The sequence below is a fragment of the Epinephelus lanceolatus genome, chromosome 11 (assembly GCF_041903045.1).
Source record: "Epinephelus lanceolatus isolate andai-2023 chromosome 11, ASM4190304v1, whole genome shotgun sequence".
Lineage (NCBI taxonomy): Eukaryota > Metazoa > Chordata > Actinopteri > Perciformes > Serranidae > Epinephelus > Epinephelus lanceolatus.
Window position 1 is genome coordinate 43,589,053 of NC_135744.1, and position 21,910 is coordinate 43,610,962.

General features: G+C 40.6%; 1 protein-coding gene across 2 annotated transcripts in view; it reads left to right on the top strand.

Annotated features, from left to right (window-relative positions):
- Positions 1 to 285: 285 nt before the first annotated feature.
- Positions 286 to 21,910, top strand: part of arrb2a (arrestin, beta 2a) — a 31,641-nt gene continuing 10,016 nt past the window's right edge. For both annotated transcript variants that reach the window (XM_033642097.2, XM_033642107.2), the window contains exons 1-8: positions 286 to 480; positions 11,033 to 11,063; positions 14,600 to 14,660; positions 15,702 to 15,746; positions 16,225 to 16,322; positions 17,235 to 17,333; positions 20,241 to 20,300; positions 20,725 to 20,792. In XM_033642097.2, coding sequence (XP_033497988.1) covers positions 458 to 480; positions 11,033 to 11,063; positions 14,600 to 14,660; positions 15,702 to 15,746; positions 16,225 to 16,322; positions 17,235 to 17,333; positions 20,241 to 20,300; positions 20,725 to 20,792 — 485 coding nt within the window. In that variant the 5' untranslated portion in view covers positions 286 to 457. The remainder of the gene's footprint in view (positions 481 to 11,032; positions 11,064 to 14,599; positions 14,661 to 15,701; positions 15,747 to 16,224; positions 16,323 to 17,234; positions 17,334 to 20,240; positions 20,301 to 20,724; positions 20,793 to 21,910) is intronic.

The following is a 21,910-nucleotide window of genomic DNA, read 5'->3' on the forward strand; positions in this document are numbered from 1 at the left end:
CAGAACACAGCTGTGTGCCAACCAACCCCAGTCTCCCCTAATCCATAATATGAATAATGAAAGTCATCATCCTAACATGTTGGTGACAAAGAAAAGATTTAAAAGATTAATTTATAATCAAGAGTTGCTGATTAATATTCTGTCGACAGAAGAATCGATTAGTTGACTGATGTTGCAGCTTCATGTTGTCATGTTTGCTGGAGAGACTCTGCGTTGCGCAACGTGTGATCTGCAACACACACACACACACACACACACACAGATCCTGCCTTTGCGGAAGCCAGAGGAGCCGAGGCGGCGCTAAATTAAATTAGCATACTAACTAGTTAGCAGTGCGCCGATGTGGATGGACGGATGAACCGAGCCGCCTGAACAAACACACCGTCTCTACAGTCGACACATCACCGGGACCGGGCTCATTTAGTCGGGATCATCGTGCCGTCCGCCTGCCGAGGAGATGGGGGACAAGGCGGGCACCAGGTAGGATGGCTAAGCTACAGCGGCTAACAGCTAGTTAGCATCACGCACTTTGCTAACGCTAGCCGAGCTGCTGCTGGCCCGGGCGGGGGGAGCTTTTCTCCGCAGCGCAGGTTTACCCGATTTAAACACGACAAACCCGGACACGGGGAGCACCGGGCGGCTCCCCGGGGCATGTTGGAGCCTGTAATGCGATGACCTCGCTCGGAGGAGGCGAAGTTAGCTCAGCAGGGTGGGGTTAGCTAACCGTCTCCAGCGGACAGGACGGTGCTCCAGCCTCCGCTCACATATCTGTCAGATGAACATATCTGCTTAATGTGACTCTGTTTATGAAAAGATAAATAGTTAACAAATCATTAAAGCTGCCGTTTTAATCCAACACACAAGTTACATATGCAGCCGCTCGTGTTTTAATATGAAGCAGTGTCGTAGGCAGGAATTCCCACGGTGCTTTTCCAACAAAATACGGCCGCGGTGGGCGGAATCCTCTGATGGAAACCTGCAGTTAAAGTTGGGATTTTCTTGCATTACAATGCTGCCTGGTGGATGTTGGCAACGCCGTATTTAACCTAACACTTAAATGTTTCATAAACATGTAAAGTTGTGTTTGAACTTGTCGATCACACGCCGAACATTTAAAATGTAAATATTTTGTTATGGACTTTGGTTCGTTCGTGATCTTAATGGATTAAATGCTGCTTTATGGATGGTGTCAACGCTGATTTCAACTAAACACTTAACTGTTTAACAAACGTGCAGCTGTGTTTTATCTCACTTACTACACACACAACATTTAAAATGTAAATATCATCTCACGGCGTTTGGTGCAATCTTGATTTCATTTGATTAAAATTGGATTAAATTGCTGCTTGATGCATATTGTCAACGCCGAATTTCACTTAACACTAATACGTGACATAAAACATGTAGAGATGTGTTTTATTTTACAGACTACACACCGTCTTTGAAATTTAGATATTGTCGAATGGAGTTTGGTGCGATCGTGATGTTATCGGATCAAGATGTTGCTTGGTTTTTATCTTAACACTTGAACGTTTTATAAAACTCGTGGAGATGTGTTTTATCACACAGATAACACCAAGACAGTTTAACATTTAGATTACTGAATGTTATCAACGCTGATGTCAACTGAACTCTTCAATGTTTCATAAAACATGTAGAGTTGTGTTTTGTTGTGTCGACTACACACAGAACATTTAAAGCTGAAATATTGTTGAACTGAGTTTGGTGTGATTTGGATTGTGGATCAGTGTGCTGCTTGGAGCATGTTGTCAATGCTGATTTTAAAACACTCAAATGTTCCAGAGCACAGGTAGTGTTTTGCTCATCTTGTCAACTACACACCAAGCGTTATTAAAATATTAATATTCTGGATTGGAGTTTGGTGCAATTGTGATTTTGTTGGATCCAAAAGCTGCTCCATCAAAGTTAGTTTCAACTAAACACTTGAATGTGTCATAAAACATGTAGAGTTGAGTTTTAACTTATCGACTACACGCCGAATGTTTAAAATGTGAATATTTCAGATGGACTTTGGTGCGATTGTGATTTTATTGGATTAAAATTGGATCAAAATGCCGCTTGATGCAGGTCGTCAGTGCCAGTTTTAACTAATCACTACATGTAGAGATGTGTTTGGACTCGCTGACAACACATGGAACATTTAAATCTGAATATTTTCTAATGGAGTTTGGTGCAGCTGCGCTCACTGAGGAGCCGTAATAAGCTGCTACTGACTCCAGGTAAACTGGTACCACAGCTGCTCATCAGCTGTAGGTGAATGCAGTTTGTTTTAGACGCAGGAAACTCCTCTGACTGGGTTTGTTTTCAACTGATGGCGACGATTTGTTGAACATGTTCAGGTGTCTTTGAGCTTCAGTCGCCTCCTTTTTACCTTCACCCTCCGTTAATCAGCTGTGGTGTTTGTGTCTTTGTTGTTCCTGCTCAGAGTCACAGATCCTGTTTCAGACGTCTCAGCTCTGAACTAGGTTTTTAAATGTTGTCTGGGTGTTTGAGCGGAGTGTGACTCTCAGACAGCTGAGTGTTTCCACTCTGCTCTCCGCCTGATTGGCTGCTTTAATGAAACAGTGACAGTGAGGTTGAAGTGCTGACTGTCAGCTTTAATCGGAGGCTGTTTACATGCTGCGTGTTTGTCATACGGACGTGTTACAGCGGGGACAAACGCCTCTTTGTTTGCTGCTTTTATCAGAGATATGAGGGAGGCAGTGGTCGACTGTCGGACTGAACTCTGCGGTCGGCGCCGTGTATTTACTGTGATTCAAAACAAACTTTCCTGCCTCTCTGCGTCCCTGCACACTTCACTTCCTGTTAGGAAACAGGTGGGAAACATGGAGGAGAGGAAACGAGCGGGAGGAAAGACAAACAGTGAGGCTGTTGAAGAAACCTCGCTGCATGTATAGATGTTGTTATCGGCCAGGAAGTGTGTGAGCGATCAGCTGGAGATAATGAAAAAAAAAAACCCACCATCAGCATGTGGAGCTGCTGCGATCGCTCAGTGTTGACACGACAACAGTCCGAGGGAACGTTGTACATTTATCTGACGCCTGTCACACTGCAGGAGCCCAAATATGGAGGACGGAAAATGACGAACGTATCAATAAATAAATAGTGTTGTCATGATACTGGAGATACTAACTTTAATACAAGTCCCTAAAAATACTGATATTTGACACTATTTTTTAAAACCACGGGGAAAATTAAACACTGAGAGCTTTAAATATTAATTTTTAATTAAAAGATAAATATTACAAAGCAACAACAACTTTATTTTTTCTTGGCTGGCAGCAGAACGACTGCAGGAAACATGAACAGCTGCTGACGCTGCATCCAAACATTCAGAATCATTACGTATCAGTAAATCTATATTTGTGACGACACTAAAATAAATGTGTCAATAAATACAGGAATAAATGAATAACTACATAGATAAATAGATAAATAAATACACAACACGGAAAATAATCAAGTTCTACAAAATGTAGCAAAAAAATTAAGTCCTGTTTAGTAAAGTTTTATTTATAAATTTATTTTAATAATTTTTATTAGCGCATATATTTATTTATTTATGTTACGTTTATTTGTGTTTATTTATACATTTATTAATTAATTTATTTTCAGATTCAGTCATTTATTTCCATATTTCTATACACTGTTATCTTCATTTTGTTAACACACATTGATACAAATACTCAGTTATTTATCATCAGATTTATTTCTTTATTTTCAGATGTCTACATTTATTTGTTTATTCGTACTTGACTCATTTTTCATCCTCTGCACTTAAAGCTGCAGCAATGAATATTAATGTTAATTTAAGGTTGTTGCTAGTTGTGATGCAGATGATAATAATAATAATGATAATAATCAGTCGGCTCCTCAGAGCGTCTGACTCGTTGCTTCGTTATCAGGTCGCAGCTGTTTTTCTGTCGTTAGATATTTCCTGTGTGATTTCAGATGGTGGACGCTGTGTTTATGAAATCAGAGACTCACAGCTCCGTCCTTTTTTAAACTGTGTATTTAACGTAAATATGATGCAGCTCAGTTCACTGTGACGTGTGAAACTTTGACAAGCAGTATTTTACTCTCTGACTGTGTTCACACGTGTTTCTGTGATGTCACCTGTTTGAGCGGCAGACTGAGTGTCACCACATCATCATGTGTGTTTCACACACGGTAAACGTAACGGAGAATCATCAGTATCAGCTCTGAGCTGTCGTCACGCTCCGTCTCGCTGCTCTGCGTTAATGACGTCATGTTTTTAATATCTGAACCACGGAGAACGATTTTATTTACTGAACACACGATGATCTTCAGAAATGTTCAGATTAACGACCCGACTGTAGATAAAGACGTTTAAAAAACTTTAAACTAAAACAGAAAAATGTTTGAAGAACTTTAACTGTCTGTTCTGAATCATTTTATACTTGTTAATAAAAACAGGAAGGATGAGGTCAGCTGTGGTCGTCATGATCGTGATGATGTTGTATGGATAAGTCAACCAGACTCAGTCTCTTAACATCCCATAATATCCACTCTCAGCCCTGATTGGTCGGTTATTATTTCACATGATGAAGTCGTTTATTTCTCAACAGAAGTGTTTCCACATAAATTTCATCTGTAAGCTCTGCCGCAGAGACGAGAGTGAAGACACCGACAGAGACGTCACATTTAACTTTCACTGAGGCTGAAGGTGCTGTTGAGTGATGATGATGATGATTAGATAAAGAGCAACTTGTTCCAAAAATATAAAATTTAAACACATCATCACTGTTAAATAAAATCCTGCTGATAAAACTCCAGAGAATAAACTGGAATAAAAGAGATGATGATAATAAACAGAGAGGAGGAGTCCAGGTCACCTGTCAGTCACCTGTCAGTCACCTGTCAGTCACCTGTCATGATGCAGAGTCACGACTGTACATGAACAAAACACTGACTGGTTTAACTGACTGATAATTCTGGTGCAGACTACTGAGGGGGTGGACGATTAATCTTTGAGACGTTTAATCGCGTGCATCCCTAAATTTAATAACGCTGTGAGTTTGAAAAGTGTCCTGATGACGTCTGACACCTGAAGAAACTAAATGATGTCCAGCTTCCTGCGGCGCTCATCGTAAAGCTGCGGCTGAGCAGTTTGAGAGAAATATTTCCTGTATTTGCTCTCAGTGTCGTCGCTGGGACGCCACCTTCTCAGGTGATGGAGAAGATGTGTTGTGTTTCCTGTCCTGGTTGGCACCAACCATACTTTGCAGACCGTCTTTGTGTCGTCACCTTTCAAGTAGCCAAACCACGTCCAGATTATTGACGCCGTGTGACCTTTTGTTAATCCACGGTTTGGTTGAAGCTCTTCTTCAGCTTCACCGCCGCTTTGCTCCTCATTTTCCCCTCCCTTCGCTATGTCCACGCTGCTTTCACTTCCTCCTCACCTTGGTACAAACTTGGAGTTAATGACACACATGGCCAACACTGCAGACTGACTGACAGCTCTCTGTTATCTTCTGCTGTTTGGATCTGGATCTGTCTATATCCTGAAAAAATGACTAGTTTATCATCAACATACATTTTATTGCGATCCTGTTTCGAGATTGTTTTATCGCCCAGCCCTAATTTGAAGATACTCCAGGAAATGACATCACAGTGAGCACAGATAGCACAGTAGGTGCTGGGTGACTGTTCCTATAGCAGACTTTAAAGGTTAAACTACTTTGGGACTTGATTCTCTAGTTTTACTTCATACACTGCTCTAACCTGTCGGGACACAATGAACCCAACCACACACACACACACACACACACACACACACACACACACACACTCCGACCTTTATACTCAGCTGCAACACTTTGATAAGAAAAAGACGCTTCATCTAAAAATCTTAAGTATTAAATTTGGTCACAAATTATCTTAAAAAGCCCAAAGTGTCTGCTCCCTGACAGAAACCTGGCTCCACATCTTTGTTTGTTAAAATTAAATTACTTAATTATGATAAATTACCGAAACAATGAATCATTAAATAAAGTTGCAGCTTTGTGTCGACTGATTAATGATCTTGTCTAAGTCCACAAAAACTGTCCTGAACTTTAAACTCTAGAAACATTTCCACCTACAGCCGGTGAGATTAGAGGCGACGTTACTGCCACTGCTCCGAAGGAGCAAAGTTCAGAGGAATGTGTGTGTGGTGATAATAAAAGAGGAAATAATGATAAACAGAGAGGAGGAGAAAAAAATAAACACCATGCAGATATTTTCTGTTCTAAATGAATTAAATGTTACAGACTAAAGAATTAAGATAACAATCAGCTGTGTTAATAACGATCAGCTGTGTTAATGATCAGCTGTGTTGATAAAGATCAGCTGTGTTAATAATCAGCTGTGTTGATAAAGATCAGCTGTTAATAATCAGCTGTGTTGATAATGATCAGCTGTGTAAATAATCAGCTGTGTTGATAAAGATCAGCTGTGTTGATAATGATCAGCTGTGTTAATAATCAGCTGTGTTGATAATGATCAGCTGTGTTAATAATCAGCTGTGTTGATAATGATCAGCTGTGTAAATAATCAGCTGTGTTGATAAGGATCAGCTGTGTTGATAAAGATCAGCTGTGTTAATAATCAGCTGTGTTAATAATCAGCTGTGTTGATAAAGATCAGCTGTGTTGATAAAGATCAGCTGTGTTAATCAGCTGTGTTTAATGATCAGCTGTGTTGATAAAGATCAGCTGTGTTGATAAAGATCAGCTGTGTTAATCAGCTGTGTTTAATGATCAGCTGTGTTGATAAAGATCAGCTGTGTTGATAAAGATCAGCTGTGTTAATCAGCTGTGTTTAATGATCAGCTGAGTTGTGTGTCTGTAGCATCACACGGTGTCAACAGTTACCGGTTCTTCAGGTTTCTAATGTCCCATGATTATAACCTGTCTGCAGCTGCTGGATCATTACATGTGCGTGACATTAAACACAAGCCACAGAGGAAGTTGAATAAATGAAATAAATATGCTCATGACATAAAAAATAATTACTATAGAATTAATTAATAAGTCAATAATATATAAATGTGGAATTATAGAATAAAGTCCTGGAATAAATCAAACCTTTGTTTCCTTGCTGTCAAAGATTTTAATGCTGTATTATATAATAATAAAAAACAGTGGTTGATGATGAACTGTTTAAATGCTGAAGGTTAAATGAACGAATGAATAAAGCATTCATCTGAAGTCAAGACTGAACTCACAGCTGGATATGAAGCAGTTAAATTTAGACACAAACAGTCGGTTCTTGTCCAGACATGAAGTGACTGCATCACCTCAGGTCACGGGGGGACGGTGGCGTCCTCAGCCCGTCTGTCCCTGCAGACCGCCACTGTTCCGCTGCAGGTGGATCAGCTGCTGCTCCTTCACACGTTTATCCGGCTGGAAAGTTTTGGACACAGCCAGGCGGGTGTTAAAGTGTGTTTACATGCAGCAGGCTGTTTTCTGGAAGAGCTCTGTTCCCTCGGGAGCTGGTCCAACCTCCCGTCACAGTGACGGCGGGGGGAGTGGATCCAAAGGAGGCTCAGAGATAAACATGTGACACTCACGACAAGAGTTTAAAAACACCGCGTCACATTTCAGATCCTGAATCATCTCAGGTCACCTCCGACCACCTTCATGTCCCACTGGATCCCAGCAACACTTAAACTTTCTTTTTAATCCATTTGTCATTTCCTGTTTCACACTGAAAATAAAATGGAATAAAAATCTTTCTGTTTTTGTACAGAAGAGTTCAGCTGAGAAATACTGGACTGTTGAACCGTTTGTACTCAAACGAAACAAAATGTTTGAACGTTATTTTGGTAGAAACTGAAGTTTACCTCCTGCGAGATATTCTATCCTACGTGCAGGGTTTTACCTCCTATGTACACGATAAATCCTACAAACAGAATATTATCGCTAGCAAGAGGGAATTAACTCTTTACTTATGGAGTACTATCTCCTACCTACGAGATATTGTCTCCTGCCTAGAAGATATTGTCTTCTATATACGAGATATCGTCTCATACCTACGAGATATCGTCTCATACCTACAAGATATCATCTCCAACCTACAAGATAATGTCTTCTATGTACGAGATATCATCTCCTACCTACAAGGTATTGTCTCCTACCTACGGGATATCGTCTCATACCTACGGGATATCGTCTCATACCTACGAGATATCGTCTCATACCTACGGGATATCGTCTCATACCTACGAGATATCGTCTCATACCTACGGGATATCGTCTCATACCTACGAGATATCGTCTCATACCTGCGGGATATCATCTCCTGCCTACGAGATATTGTTTCCTGCCTGCCTACAAGATCCTGTCTCCTACCTACGAGATATTGTCTCCTACCTACGGGATATCGTCTCCTACCTACGGTATATCGTCTCCTACCTACGAGGTATCGTCTCCTACCTACGAGGTATCGTCTCCTACCTACGAGGTATCGTCTCCTACCTACGGGATATCGTCTCCTACCTACGAGGTATCGTCTCCTACCTACGGGATATCGTCTCCTACCTACGAGATATTGTCTCCTACATACAGGATATAGTATAACATATATACAGATATAGATATACAGGAATTTGAGTTGGAAATCACATATAAATTATACAAAGGTAAAAATATCAAAAACAATTGCTCTGTTACACAAAATAAAGGATTCATTAGATAATAAAGCATTGTACATTTTATACAACACCATGATTGTTCCGTATCTGACCTACTGTGTTGAAGTTTGGGGAAATGCTTTTAAAACATATACTCAGTCAATTTTCATTTTACAAAAAAGAGCTATAAGAATAATCAGTAGAAAACGATAGAGATCCAACAAATAAATTATTCCTTCAGTTAAAATTGTTGAAATTTCATGAATTAGTAGATTACAGTATTCTGCAAATTATGTTTAAAGCCCATAAATAACTTTACCAATCAATATTCAGAAAATATTTGAAAAAAGAGAAAGCAAGTATAATTTAAAAGGAACAGAGATCTTTAAAAAAAACAAGATTCAGAACTAAACTGATGGAACGTTGCATTTCTGTGAAAGGAATCAGTTTATGGAACAATCTGAACAAAGAAACCAAAGAATCCAAGTCAAACATTACTTTTAAAAGAATAATTAAAGCCAGTGTTACGGAAATATATTGAAATATGTTAGTTATGTTTGACTGTCATACCCATTGTCATGAAAGGTATAGTATATAAATTTAAAATAAATAAAAAAATAAATAAATAAAAATAAAAAATAAATGTTTGAATGGTATCGATTGAATTGTAACTCGGGAACCAAAAAGAATGTGACTGTTTATGTTGTGGCTGGCAGCTATTTTATTTTATTTTTGTTTATTTTGTTGTTTTAATTTAAGTGCTTTGTAAATTGATTTTTTGGGATAAAGGGGCAGATTAAATAAGATTATTCTTCTTTCTGCTCCCTTTCATTCAGATTTGGGAATGTTGTGTTTATATTGTATTGTTTTTTTTTCTTTTTTTCAATGAATGAAATAAAAATAAATAAATAAATATAGTCCCCGTCCAACAAGATATTACGTCCTACCTTTGAGACATCATCTCCTACTTATGAAATACTATCTCCTAAGTGCCATATATTAACTCCTACCTAAGGGATATTATCTCGCACCTATGGGATATTTTCTGTCCACAAGTTATTATGTCCTGCGTACAGTAAATTATCCCCTGCTCTACTTTATACAAGATATTACTTCATACCTATATTGTCCCCTACCCACCGGATATTCTCTCCAACCTATGAAGTTATTATGTCGTCTGTATGGAGATGATATGTTTCTGTATGGTGCTCATGGTGCTGCAGCTCATCAGTGTTTCAGCAGCTCAGTAATAAACAGGGCTTAAAACTGGAGCCACACAAACCTGTAAATGAGTTTTCATTTGGACTTTGAAGTGATCTAAATATACCGCTGGTGGCGGTGGTGTGGAAAGGCTCTGTGACAGGAAGCAGCCATCAGCTGGAGCCGCCGCTCTGCTGTAAACAGTTTACTGGCTGTTAAAACATTTCAGATGACTGTGTTTCCAGATTCTCCCCAACGCCACGCCTCGTTTTTGTTTTAACTGCTTTGGCGTCGAGCTGGAGACGCACAGAGGAGAAATGAACTGTGTTTGTTACTTCCTGTGTTGTGGCACCAGTTGTTGAAGGAAGTGACCATTTCACACCTGTGCTGTGAAACTCAGTGGTGGAGTTTCCTGTTTCTTTGTTTCTCTGTGATGAAGCGGCGAAGTCATGGTTAAAGTGATGATCCTGATCATCGATACTGACGATAGAGGACTCACTGAAGCATGTTGACCCCTGACCTCTGGACGTTGATGTGTCAGCAGTGCAGCTGTGGCACATTTCAAATACATACATAAGATAAATATTTAGAAGAGTAACTGCGGACATTAAATCCTGAGGTTTAATAAGTAAGGAAACAGCATCTCGACCGACACAGTCAAACATTTCTTTCCTTTACTCACAGTGGAACATTTATTTATTTATTTATTTATTAATTATTAACAGTGAGGTATTAAAAGTTTTGGCGTCCCCAAACAGGAAGAATCAAAATGACGACACATTTCTTGACGCTCTCCTCCTTAAATCGTCTCTTTCTCTGATGAACCTCTGACATGTTTCCAACTACATAACGCAGCCTGAACAGTGGGTGGGTGTCGGGGGGGTTCTGGGTACAGGATGGACTGCAGCTCTCTTGCACCTGCCCCCATTAAAGCTCTGTGGTGACAGCCTATAATAACCCAGATCATACAGACCAGTCTTTCTCTGAAACCACTTCCTCCTGGGCTTCCTGCCTGTGTTGAAACAAACTGCGTCCTCGTTTGACGACATTTCCTCTGATTATTTGACCAAATGTTTGAAACGTGTCAGTTTGATTTGAGACAAATGTAAAAACTAACATGAGTCTTCTTCTTCTTCCTCCCTCTCTGCCTCCTCTTCCTCTTTCCAACCTTCTCAGAGTTTTCAAGAAGTCGAGCCCCAACTGTAAGGTGAGTCGTCTCTGCTGAGGTGATGGATACAGATACAGAGACCAGCTGAGGCCGAAGGGTTCAGACCGAGCAGCAGTGATGCTCCGGCTCAAACTGGATCTGTGGATTTATTTTAATAGTTTTCAGCTCCAAAATGAAAATCTGCAGTTTTGTTTTCCTCATGATGTCATTGACAATATTTATTTACAATACCAACTGTTTCTGAACAAAAATAACTTCACACAATGAATTAAAATAGAAACATAAACACATTAAAACATAAAATGAGCTGCAGCAGGATAAAAGAACGACTGCGTAGACGTGACTGTGTCCCATCATCTCCATCATAATAATATTCAATTCAATTTTATTTATAAAGCCCAATATCACAAATCACAATTTGCCTCACAGGGCTTTACAGCATACGACATCCCTCTGTCCTTATGACCCTCACAGCTGATCAGGAAAAACTCCCCAAAAAAACCCTTTAACAGGGACAAAAAAACGGTAGAAACCTCAGGAAGAGCAACTGAGGAGGGATCCCTCTTCCAGGACGGACAGACGTGCAATAGATGTCGTACAGAACAGATCAGCATGATAAATTAACAGTAATCCGCATGACACAATGAGACAGAGAGAGAGAGAGAGATGCAGGTAATGACAGTAGCTTACAACAACATTAATGAAAGTAATAATATTATAGTTATAGTTCTGGCTACTGTGGTACAATATGTTGAAAGTATGTATTAATATCTGACAGTATACATGTGTGACAATAGTCATATGTGTATAATAACAGTAGAAGTATGACTAATGACTAATGATGGCAGCAGCAGCAGGAGGCATCTGGCAGGACCACGGCAGCAGCACAACCACACACGTCACGCTGTCCAGGCACCGCTGTGATATGAGTTAATCTGAGAGACAGTGGAGCACAAAGGCTCCGGAGAAGAAGCCGAGTTAGTGACATCCAGAATGGCCGAGTTAGCAAGATGCAGTAATAGAATACGAGAGAGAGAGAGAGAGAGAGGGAGAGAGAGAGGGAGCCCGGTGTATTATAGGGGGTCCTCCGGCAGACTAGGCCTAAGTCAGCCTAACTAGGGGCTGGTACAGGGCAAGCCTGAGCCAGCCCTAACTATAAGCTTTATCAAAGAGGAAAGTCTTAAGTCTAGTCTTAAATGTGGAGACGGTGTCTGCCTCCCGGACCGTAACAGGAAGATGATTCCACAGGAGAGGAGCCTGATAGCTGAAGGCTCTGGCTCCTGATCTGCTTTTGGAGACTTTAGGGACCACGAGTAACCCTGCGTTCTCAGAGCGCAGTGTTCTGGTGGGATAATATGGCACTATGAGCTCTCTAAGATATGACGGAGCTTGACCATTTAGAGCTTTATAAGTTAACAGTAGGATTTTAAATTCAATTCTGGATTTTACAGGGAGCCAGTGCAGAGAAGCTAAAACAGGAGAAATATGATCTCGTTTCTTAGTTCCTGTTAGTACACGAGCTGCTGCATTCTGAATTAGCTGGAGAGTTTTAAGGACTTACTAGAGCTACCTGATAATAGAGAGTTACAGTAATCCAGCCTTGAGGTAACAAAAGCGTGGACCAATTTTTCTGCATCTTTTCGGGTCAGGATAGGCCTAATTTTCGCAATATTACGCAGATGAAAAAATGCAGTCCGTGAGGTTTGTTTTAAATGAGAATTAAAAGACAAATCTTGATCAAATGTTACTCCGAGGTTTCTTACGGTAGTGCTAGAGGCCAGAGCAATGCCATCTAGAGAAACTATGTCATCAGATAAAGAGTCTCTGAGTTGTTTGGGGCCAAGAACAATAACTTCAGTTTTGTCTGAATTTAACATCAGGAAATTGGTGCTCATCCAGGTTTTTATGTCTTTAAGGCAGTTATGGAGTTTAGTTAATTGATTACTTTCTTCTGGCTTCATCGATAAATACAACTGTGTATCATCCGCATAACAATGGAAATTTATAGAGTGATTTCTAATGATGTTACCTAAAGGAAGCATATATAGAGTAAATAGGATTGGTCCGAGCACAGAACCTTGCGGAACTCCAAAACAAACTTTTGTACATAAGGATGATTCATTATGAACGTCAACAAACTGAAAACGATCAGATAAATAAGATTTAAACCAGCTTAGTGCTGAACCTTTTAGGCCAATTAAGTGATCCAGTCTCTGCAGTAGAATTTGATGGTCAATTGTGTCAAACTCCGCACTAAGATCTAATAAAACAAGTACAGAGACGAGTCCTTTGTCTGAAGCAATCAGAAGGTCATTTGTAATTTTAACTAGAGTTGTCTCAGTGCTATGATGCACTCTAAATCCTGACTGAAATTCCTCAAATAAATTATTATCCTGGAGAAATAAACAATAACTTTATCTGATTTAAGAACTAAACTGGATAAAAACTCTGAGAATTCAGATACAAATTCAGAATACGGGCCAGGAGCACGGTACACTATAACAAATAAAAGTGGCTGCGAGGTTTTCCAGGTCGGATGTAAAGCACTAAGAACGAGGCTTTCAAATGAATTATAATCTAGTTCAGGTTTAGGGCTGATTAACAGACTAGAGTTAAAAATGGCTGCAACTCCCCCTCCTCGGCCGCTGCCTCGAGGAATGTGGGTATTATTATGACTGGGAGGAGTGGACTCATTTAGACTAACATATTCATCTTGACACAGCCAGGTTTCTGTGAGACTGAGTAAATCAATATGATTATCTGATATTAATTCGTTTACTAACACTGCTTTAGACAATAGAGACCTGATATTTAACAGTCCGCATTTAATTCTCCTGTTTTGTCTTTCTGTCACAGAAGAGGTTTTAATTTTTATGAGGTTGTTATGCACAACTCCTCTTTGTTTAATTTTAGATTTAAATAATTTAGGTGGTCGGGGGACAGACACCGTTTGTATAAAACTATGAAAACTATGGCTGGGTAACTGAACTAGAAGCTCAGAGAAGCGTATAGGACTGTGACTCTGAGTCCTGGTCTCAACTCTGGGTTGTCAGGGATTTAAATTACTAATAAAATTTGCCAGGTTCCTAGAAATGAGAGCAGCTCCATCCAAAGTGGGGTGAATGCCGTCTCTCCTAATAAGACCAGGTTTTCCCCAGAAAGTTTGCCAATTATTAACGAAACCCACATCGTTTGCTGGACACCACCTGGACAGCCAGCGGTTAAATGATGACATGCGGCTAAACATGTCATCACTGGTCAGATTTGGGAGGGGTCCAGAGAAAACTACGGAGTCCGACATCGTTTTTGCATATTCACACACCGAGGCAATATTAATTTTAGTGACCTCCGATTGGCGTAATACCAGCATGATTTTTAATATCATATTAAAAGATTCATGTCATTAAACTCGACTTGTTGATGTCATACTGTTACCCATAGCAACAACACTCACGGCTACAAGTAGGGATGCACAATATATAAACAGGGCCGATGATGTGACATCTTTATAAGTATGCATTATTGTGATCACAGCTGATGTATAGAGACAGTAATAATAATTCTAATGTGTGCAGGTGACAGTTTACCTGGGAAAGAGAGACTTTGTGGATCACCTGGACCACGTGGACCCAGTGGGTGAGTCGCCTCCTCTCTTTCTACGTTCACATTCAAATGTTCTTTAATATTCGTGAAGTCAAAAGTTGCAGATGTCGTCATGTTTGTTCAGGTGACGTGTTTGTCTTTGGTATTTGTTTTATTTTTTAAAAATACATTTTTATTATTATTTCTTTCTCCCTTATTTTAATGAACGAGGTATCCGTGTTGTTATTATTGTTATTTTTATGTTTATTTCATTTATTTTCCCGTTACTGTTTCATTTGTTGTTATTATTGTTTAATTTTTTAAGAATGACAGTAATAATAGTAATTCTTAATAATACCTTATTTTATTTAATTCGCTATTTGTTTGTTTTCATTCATTTTTATTATCTGAGTAATTAATCGTTTATTATGAAATCACAATTATTTATTTTATTTCATTTATTATTTGTTTTCTTTGTTATGATGATTTTTTGACTAATTTCTCGACAGTAATTGGTCTGTTTATTCCAAATAAACCTGATGATGATGTCGTTAATGATAAATAATAATAAGAGTTGATTATGAAAGTAGGGCTGCCACTAACGATTATTTTCATTGTTGACTAATCTGTCGATTATTTCTTTGTTTAGTCGACTAATCATTTCATGGAAAAAGGTGTTAAAATGTTGAAAAATGTCCGTCTGTCTCGCCCAAATCCCAAAATTATGTCATCTAATGTCTTGTTTCATACTCACGCCAAAGAGTTTTAGTTCACTGTCACGGGAGAGTGTGTAAAGCTGCCAATATCTGAATGTAAGAGGCTGCAATAAGAGTATTTTGGAGTACTTTTATAGTACTTTTCTATGAAAAATGACTCAAACCGATTAGTCGACTACTAAAATAGTCACCGATTATTTTAATAGTTGATTAGTCATCGATTAGTCGACTAATCGTGGCAGCCCTATATGAAAGTCACCTGAGCAGAGTTTGTGTTTATGAATCTGTCACAGCAGAAACTGTCACGTGAAGTTTGTTGGAGGCAGGTTTGTGATGATCTGTCTGTCTGTGTGTCCGTCTGTGTTCTTCCTGCTGACAGATGGAGTGATCCTCGTCGACCCCGAGTACCTGAAGGACAGGAAAGGTACGACAACTTCCTGTTAGGAAGGAGCCTGCAGTCACAGCTGCAGCAGTCTGAACTCTTACCTCAGTTAAAGTGTGTTCACATCTCATCATAGATTTATTATGTCTGCTGTTAAATATGTGTCAAAGCTTGATGATGGATTTATTTTATCATATGTGGCGTTTATTTTAGACGTGTTGTTAAAAGTCTTTCTGATGAATAAATCTAGTCAGTTTTTAAATGATGGATTCATCCAGAGTTTATTAATTAGTGTGTGAAAGCTGCTGCTCAGATAAACTGAATGAATTCAAATGGTTTTAAAAAGCAAAAATAAAATAAATGTGTTATAATGAGATCAACAGGAAACAATGAAACAGAGACGGACACAGAGATGAAGAAAATATCAGAACAATAACCTTACTCAGAACACTAGAGTATTAGATAAAGAGTTTCCTAAAGATGAAGCAGCAGGTAACACTGCTCCTCTTCCTCCCTGTAGTCTTCGTCACACTCACCTGTGCATTTCGTTACGGCCGTGAGGACCTGGACGTCCTGGGTCTGTCCTTCAGGAAGGATCTCTACATCTCCACCTTCCAGGTCAGAGCTCCACCTCCGACTACACCTCACACACCTCACACACCTCCGACTACACCTCACACACCTCACACACCTCCAACTACACCTCACACACCTCACACACCTCACACACCTCCGACTACACCTCACACACCTCACACACCTCCGACTACACCTCACACACCTCACACACCTCCGACTACACCTCACACACCTCACACACCTCACACACCTCCGAGTACACCTCACACACCTCACACACCTCCGACTACACCTCACACACCTCCGACACCTCACACACCTCCGACTACACCTCACACACCTCCGACACCTCACACACCTCCGACTACACCTCACACACCTCCGACTACACCTCACACACTTCACACACCTCCGACTACACCTCACACACCTCACACACTTCACACACCTCCGACTACACCTCACACACCTCACACACTTCACACACTTCACACCCCTCCGACTACACCTCACACACCTCCGACACCTCACACACCTCCGACTACACCTCACACACCTCACACGCCTCCGACTACACCTCACACACCTCCGACTACACCTCACACACCTCACACGCCTCCGACTACACCTCACACACCTCACACACCTCCGACTACACCTCACACACCTCACACGCCTCCGACTACACCTCACACACCTCACACACCTCCGACTACACCTCACACACCTCCGACTACACCTCACACACCTCACACACCTCCGACTACACCTCACACACCTCACACACCTCACACACCTCCGACTACACCTCACACACCTCCGACTACACCTCACACACCTCCGACTACACCTCTGTAGTTGTTTCCAGGTTTCACTGTAAGGTTAATCAGATGTCTGCAGGCTAAATACTGTCTCCTCTGTCCCCGTGTCTCCGTCCCTCTGTCTCCTCAGGCTTTCCCTCCGGTGCCTGAGGAGAAGAAACCCAACAGTCGGCTGCAGGAGAGGCTGCTGAAGAAACTGGGCCAACATGCACACCCCTTCTACTTCACTGTGAGTCCCTGCCTGTCCTCGACATGTCTCTCTACAGTTTAAAGGAGATAAAAACTTGTGCAGCAGAGCCTGCACACGTGGCCTACACTGATGTGAGCATTTGTACCTGTGTGGTGGTGTGTCTGTGTCACTCTGCAGTTACACCTCCAAAACACTAGTAGGCGGTGGATGTTTCTGTGAAGTGCTGTAAAGTTTAGTTGATTCAAACACACATTAAACACAGGTTAAACATGGCTTAATAGAGACAGTTTCAGACACAAATCAGCTTCACTATAACTCGCAGCATTCACAGACAAACACTTGTTATACATTTTACATTGTATAAATTAGCCTAGCAGCTAGCAGAGATTTCCTCTGCTCATATTTCAGCCAGGATAAATCACACACAGTGTGTGGAGGCTTTATTGTCTTCACAATTTATTGTTTCTTATCTGTGAAATTAAAGTAAATCAAAGCTTTGTTTCCACTGAGGGAAATGGTTTCAGCTTACAGAGACAGACAGGAGGTCTGCGTCACTGTGACTTTAGCTTTAGCAGGCTGTGCCCTCAGCTACAGGTCCGGACAGACGGGTGGTCAGACAGCGTCCTCGGGCTGCTGCAGCTTGTGTCCAGCCTCGAGGTCTGACTGTACTCGACTTAGACGTAGACAGACAGAAACAAACCTTTGTCTCCTGTTTGATTTGATGAAGTTATACTAAAGAAGAAATTCAGGCTGTTTCCACCACAGGAAGTAAATGTGCGTTTCAACCAGAGGAAACAGGAACTAAAGTCGAGTTTCCACCAACTTTTCAGTCCCAGGAACTAAAAGGTTCCTTCAGCTCATTGTTGTTTGTGTTTCCACGGCTGTCTAAGGATCAGTGAAGGTGACGCACATCAGTCCGCTGACATATGAATAAGTGACGGCTGTTTTATTCATCATGTCTGAAACTCCTCAGCACGAACACATCAGTCCGTCTGTCGTATGATTTCTTCTGTAATCCGTCTTAACATGTTGAAGCACAAGAGCATAGTGTTCACACTGTCCTGGAAAACCTGGAAAAGTTATGGAATTTGTTGTCGTTTTAGAACATGCCTGTTTGTAATGAACAGATTGTTCGGTCTGTGGTGTTGCTGCTCATCTAAACAACCTCACAGTCGACACTGAGCCTCTTTGTGTCCTGAACAACTCACCACACAGCTGCAGATTTAAGATGATGTTTAGAGATGAAAAATATTTAATGGTGTTGCTGTTCTGAGTCGTTGTACCCTGGCACACTACTTACTCACTGTGTAGTACTACCACAGAGGAAACACATTGTCGGTCTGCAGTTACCTTAACAAAAATCTAACAATTAAAATCAGTTTTATATGAAATATAAAAGCTACACATTGAACAGAAGTGCAGTAAATGAAGTACACAGGGCTGATGATGATGCTGTTTGTTTCTCAGTCTTCAGTTTAAGTAAATATTGGAATGCAGAATTTTTACTGCACAGTTTTAAGAGTTTTACATTAATGGTTAATAGTTTCACCTCAGCAAATAAGTTTGGAGTGGGCCTCTTTCCTTTTACACACGTCAGTGTCCCAGTTAGAGAATCACTAAATCCGCCCCCACTGTTACAAACTCACTCACTCACTCCCAAATCGGGGTGTTAGTCACTGGCTTTGACGCTACCAGTGCGGTTATAAAGTAGAGCATGGCAGAGTCCTGCACGGGTCCATTTTTGAAAACCTGCACCCGCAACCCCAAAGGTTACATTGGTGTCACTGACTTTCAGAATGGAACGAACCGCAGCTTGATAACAGAGATTTAGATGTTAGAATATTACCCATATACTGCACAGCTTTTTACTTTGTATTATTTTTTTCTGAAGAATAAACCAATAGATTTTTGTCCCCACCTGCTGCCGGCCTGCGCGGAGTTAATTTTTACCTGTGAATTTATGTATAAATACATATTTTTACCTGTTACACAGCATGTTGTGTGTTACCTGTCGGGTACCTGACCTGCTGCAGGACTCCGACGCATGGATTAAGATGTTTTGCTCGTAGTCCATCTCTCCCCTTCCTGTGTGCCAACAAGCTGGAATTATGTTTGAATCTGATGTTTAAAAAAACATTCGGCAGGTTTGCAAGACTTTTTTTAAATTTGTTATAGGTCCTTTTAAATCCTGGTAAAGTTTTGTCCATGAAAGGTGTGGGAACCCTGACTGTATTTCCTGTGAATTCTTCATAGTAAAAGTCAGCTCAGTAAAATGCTTTTAATGTGAAGCACTCTGAGCATCATCGATGAACATCGTCTCCTGTAAAATGTTTGGTGTAATCAGTCACACAGATGTTGTCAGGAGTTTATGAAGCAGTGGGAAAATGTTTCGGTGTTTCTACGACAGACAGACAGATGACTCTGTGCTGTTGTTTCCTGTTTTGGCAGCAGGTGGATTTGAATACAAATAAAGGGCCCATTAAATGTTAAGTTCCTGGAAAAATGTGACAGTGAACTGATAAGTGACGGGGCTTTTATTTAAAACACTTCCTCAGAGTTGCTCTGAGTAAATCCTGTAAATGAGACTGACAGAGCTTCACGTTCCTGCAGACAGACTAAAGTCCTGCTCGGTGTGTGAAGCCCTCAGTGGTTTGTCTGTGTGCTGAAGCAGCTTTTAGGATGTTGATGATCTCATCAGAGTCGTGATCGCACTTCTCACTGAAAAAATTAACAACGTGACGCCATCGGCTTGACCTCACAGCTGCATGTTCAAACCTCTGATTGCAGAGAAATCTGCATCATCACAACATTAAACTGTTGAGTTTTAATAAATTACATTCAGTAGGTTTTTGAATGAATGAATGAATGAATGAAGTGTCTGTATTTCAGAAATTCAGATATGAAGCACTGATTGTATTGTTTTTGTTTGTGTCTCTGCTGATTCAGATTCCTCAGAACCTTCCGTGTTCAGTCACTTTACAGCCCGGCCCAGAGGACACTGGGAAGGTAACGTACACACACACACATACACACACACACACACACACACACAGTGATTAAGTATTTCCTTGAGCTGAATACACCATGACCTGTGTATTTAGTTTTCATCTTAGTCACGTTGACTTCCTGTTCAGTCTCCTCTTAAAGCTTTTATATCACCTGTCATTTTAATTTTCATTTTTGTGCCTGAGCTAAACCTATAAGACAGACAAAATCTCTCAGTCTGTAGGAGGTTTCAGTTTGGGTCAAAGGTTCAGTGTAAACAGACAGGATGAATTCGACCTGCTCAATCTGTGACACAGATCAGAATAAATAAAACAGTTATAAAATATAAAGGTGTGTCCTCAGGTGTGTTTCAGCAGGTTTACATATAATCAGAGTTAAATGTGTGCAGTCTCTGAACGTACAGTCTGTCCTCGTGTCTCTGCAGGCCTGCGGTGTCGACTTTGAGATCAGAGCTTTCTGTGCCAAGTCAATAGAAGAGAAGATTCACAAGAGGTGAGTTCACACCTGCAGGAAATAACTGGTTTATAGGGTTATGAGGACTCAGAGATCCTACAGAGAATCAACAGATTATTTTATTGAAGTCCTGATTCAGTGAACAGCTCTGTGCATGCGTGTCAGGGCTGAACTCCACTGTGCGCAATACAGAGAGCAGAGGAGAGTTGTAAACGCGCGACCATGTAGAGACAGAAATGATATGCCGTCATGTAAACAATACAAGTCATCACGTGTGCCGCATAATCGTGATTTCAATTTTGACCAAAATAATCGTGATTATGATTTTTTGTCCATAATCGAGCAGCCCTACTCTGGACAGGGCTTTTTGTAGACCTGTATACGTGTCCTGTAGTACTGGAGTCCTGTATATGTGCCCTGTAGTACTGGAGTCCTGTATATGTGTCCTGTAGTGCTGGAGTCCTGTATATGTGCCCTGTAGTGCTGGAGTTCTGTATATGTGTCCTGTAGTGCTGGAGTCCTGTATATGTGCCCTGTAGTGCTGGAGTCCTGTATATGTGCCCTGTAGTGCTGGAGTCCTGTATATGTGTCCTGTAGTACTGGAGTCCTGTATATGTGTCCTGTAGTACTGGAGTCCTGGATATGTGTCCTGTAGTACTGGAGTCCTGTAGTACTGGAGTCCTGTATATGTGCTAGGGTTGGGTACCGTTCATAATTGAACCGATACGGTACCAGTACCGGTATCTGGAATTCGGTACCGGTACCAAACGGTACCTTATTTTGGTACTTTTTAACCCTATGGGCCCTAGGCCTTTTTGGGGTATTTTTACTGCCTTTACTTTTAAGCTCACAGTCATTATAAAGGCTACATACACATGCTATATCTTGTTTTTTTTCTTCTATGTGCCTGTATTTTATATTATTTTTATATCAATGAAAAAAACAAATCTGTGTGCCTAAATTCTTACATTTTTACGTGTATCTCACCATAGCAAGTTGGAAAAGGACATATTCTGCCATATATGAAGAGGGGAGACTCTCTGGAATCTGGCAATATAAGAACCATGATGGTGGGACATTCTGTCACTTCACAGTTGTCCAAAACATATGGTTTGTGCCAGGCGGACATGATTGACAGTATTTTTTCATTCTTGCAA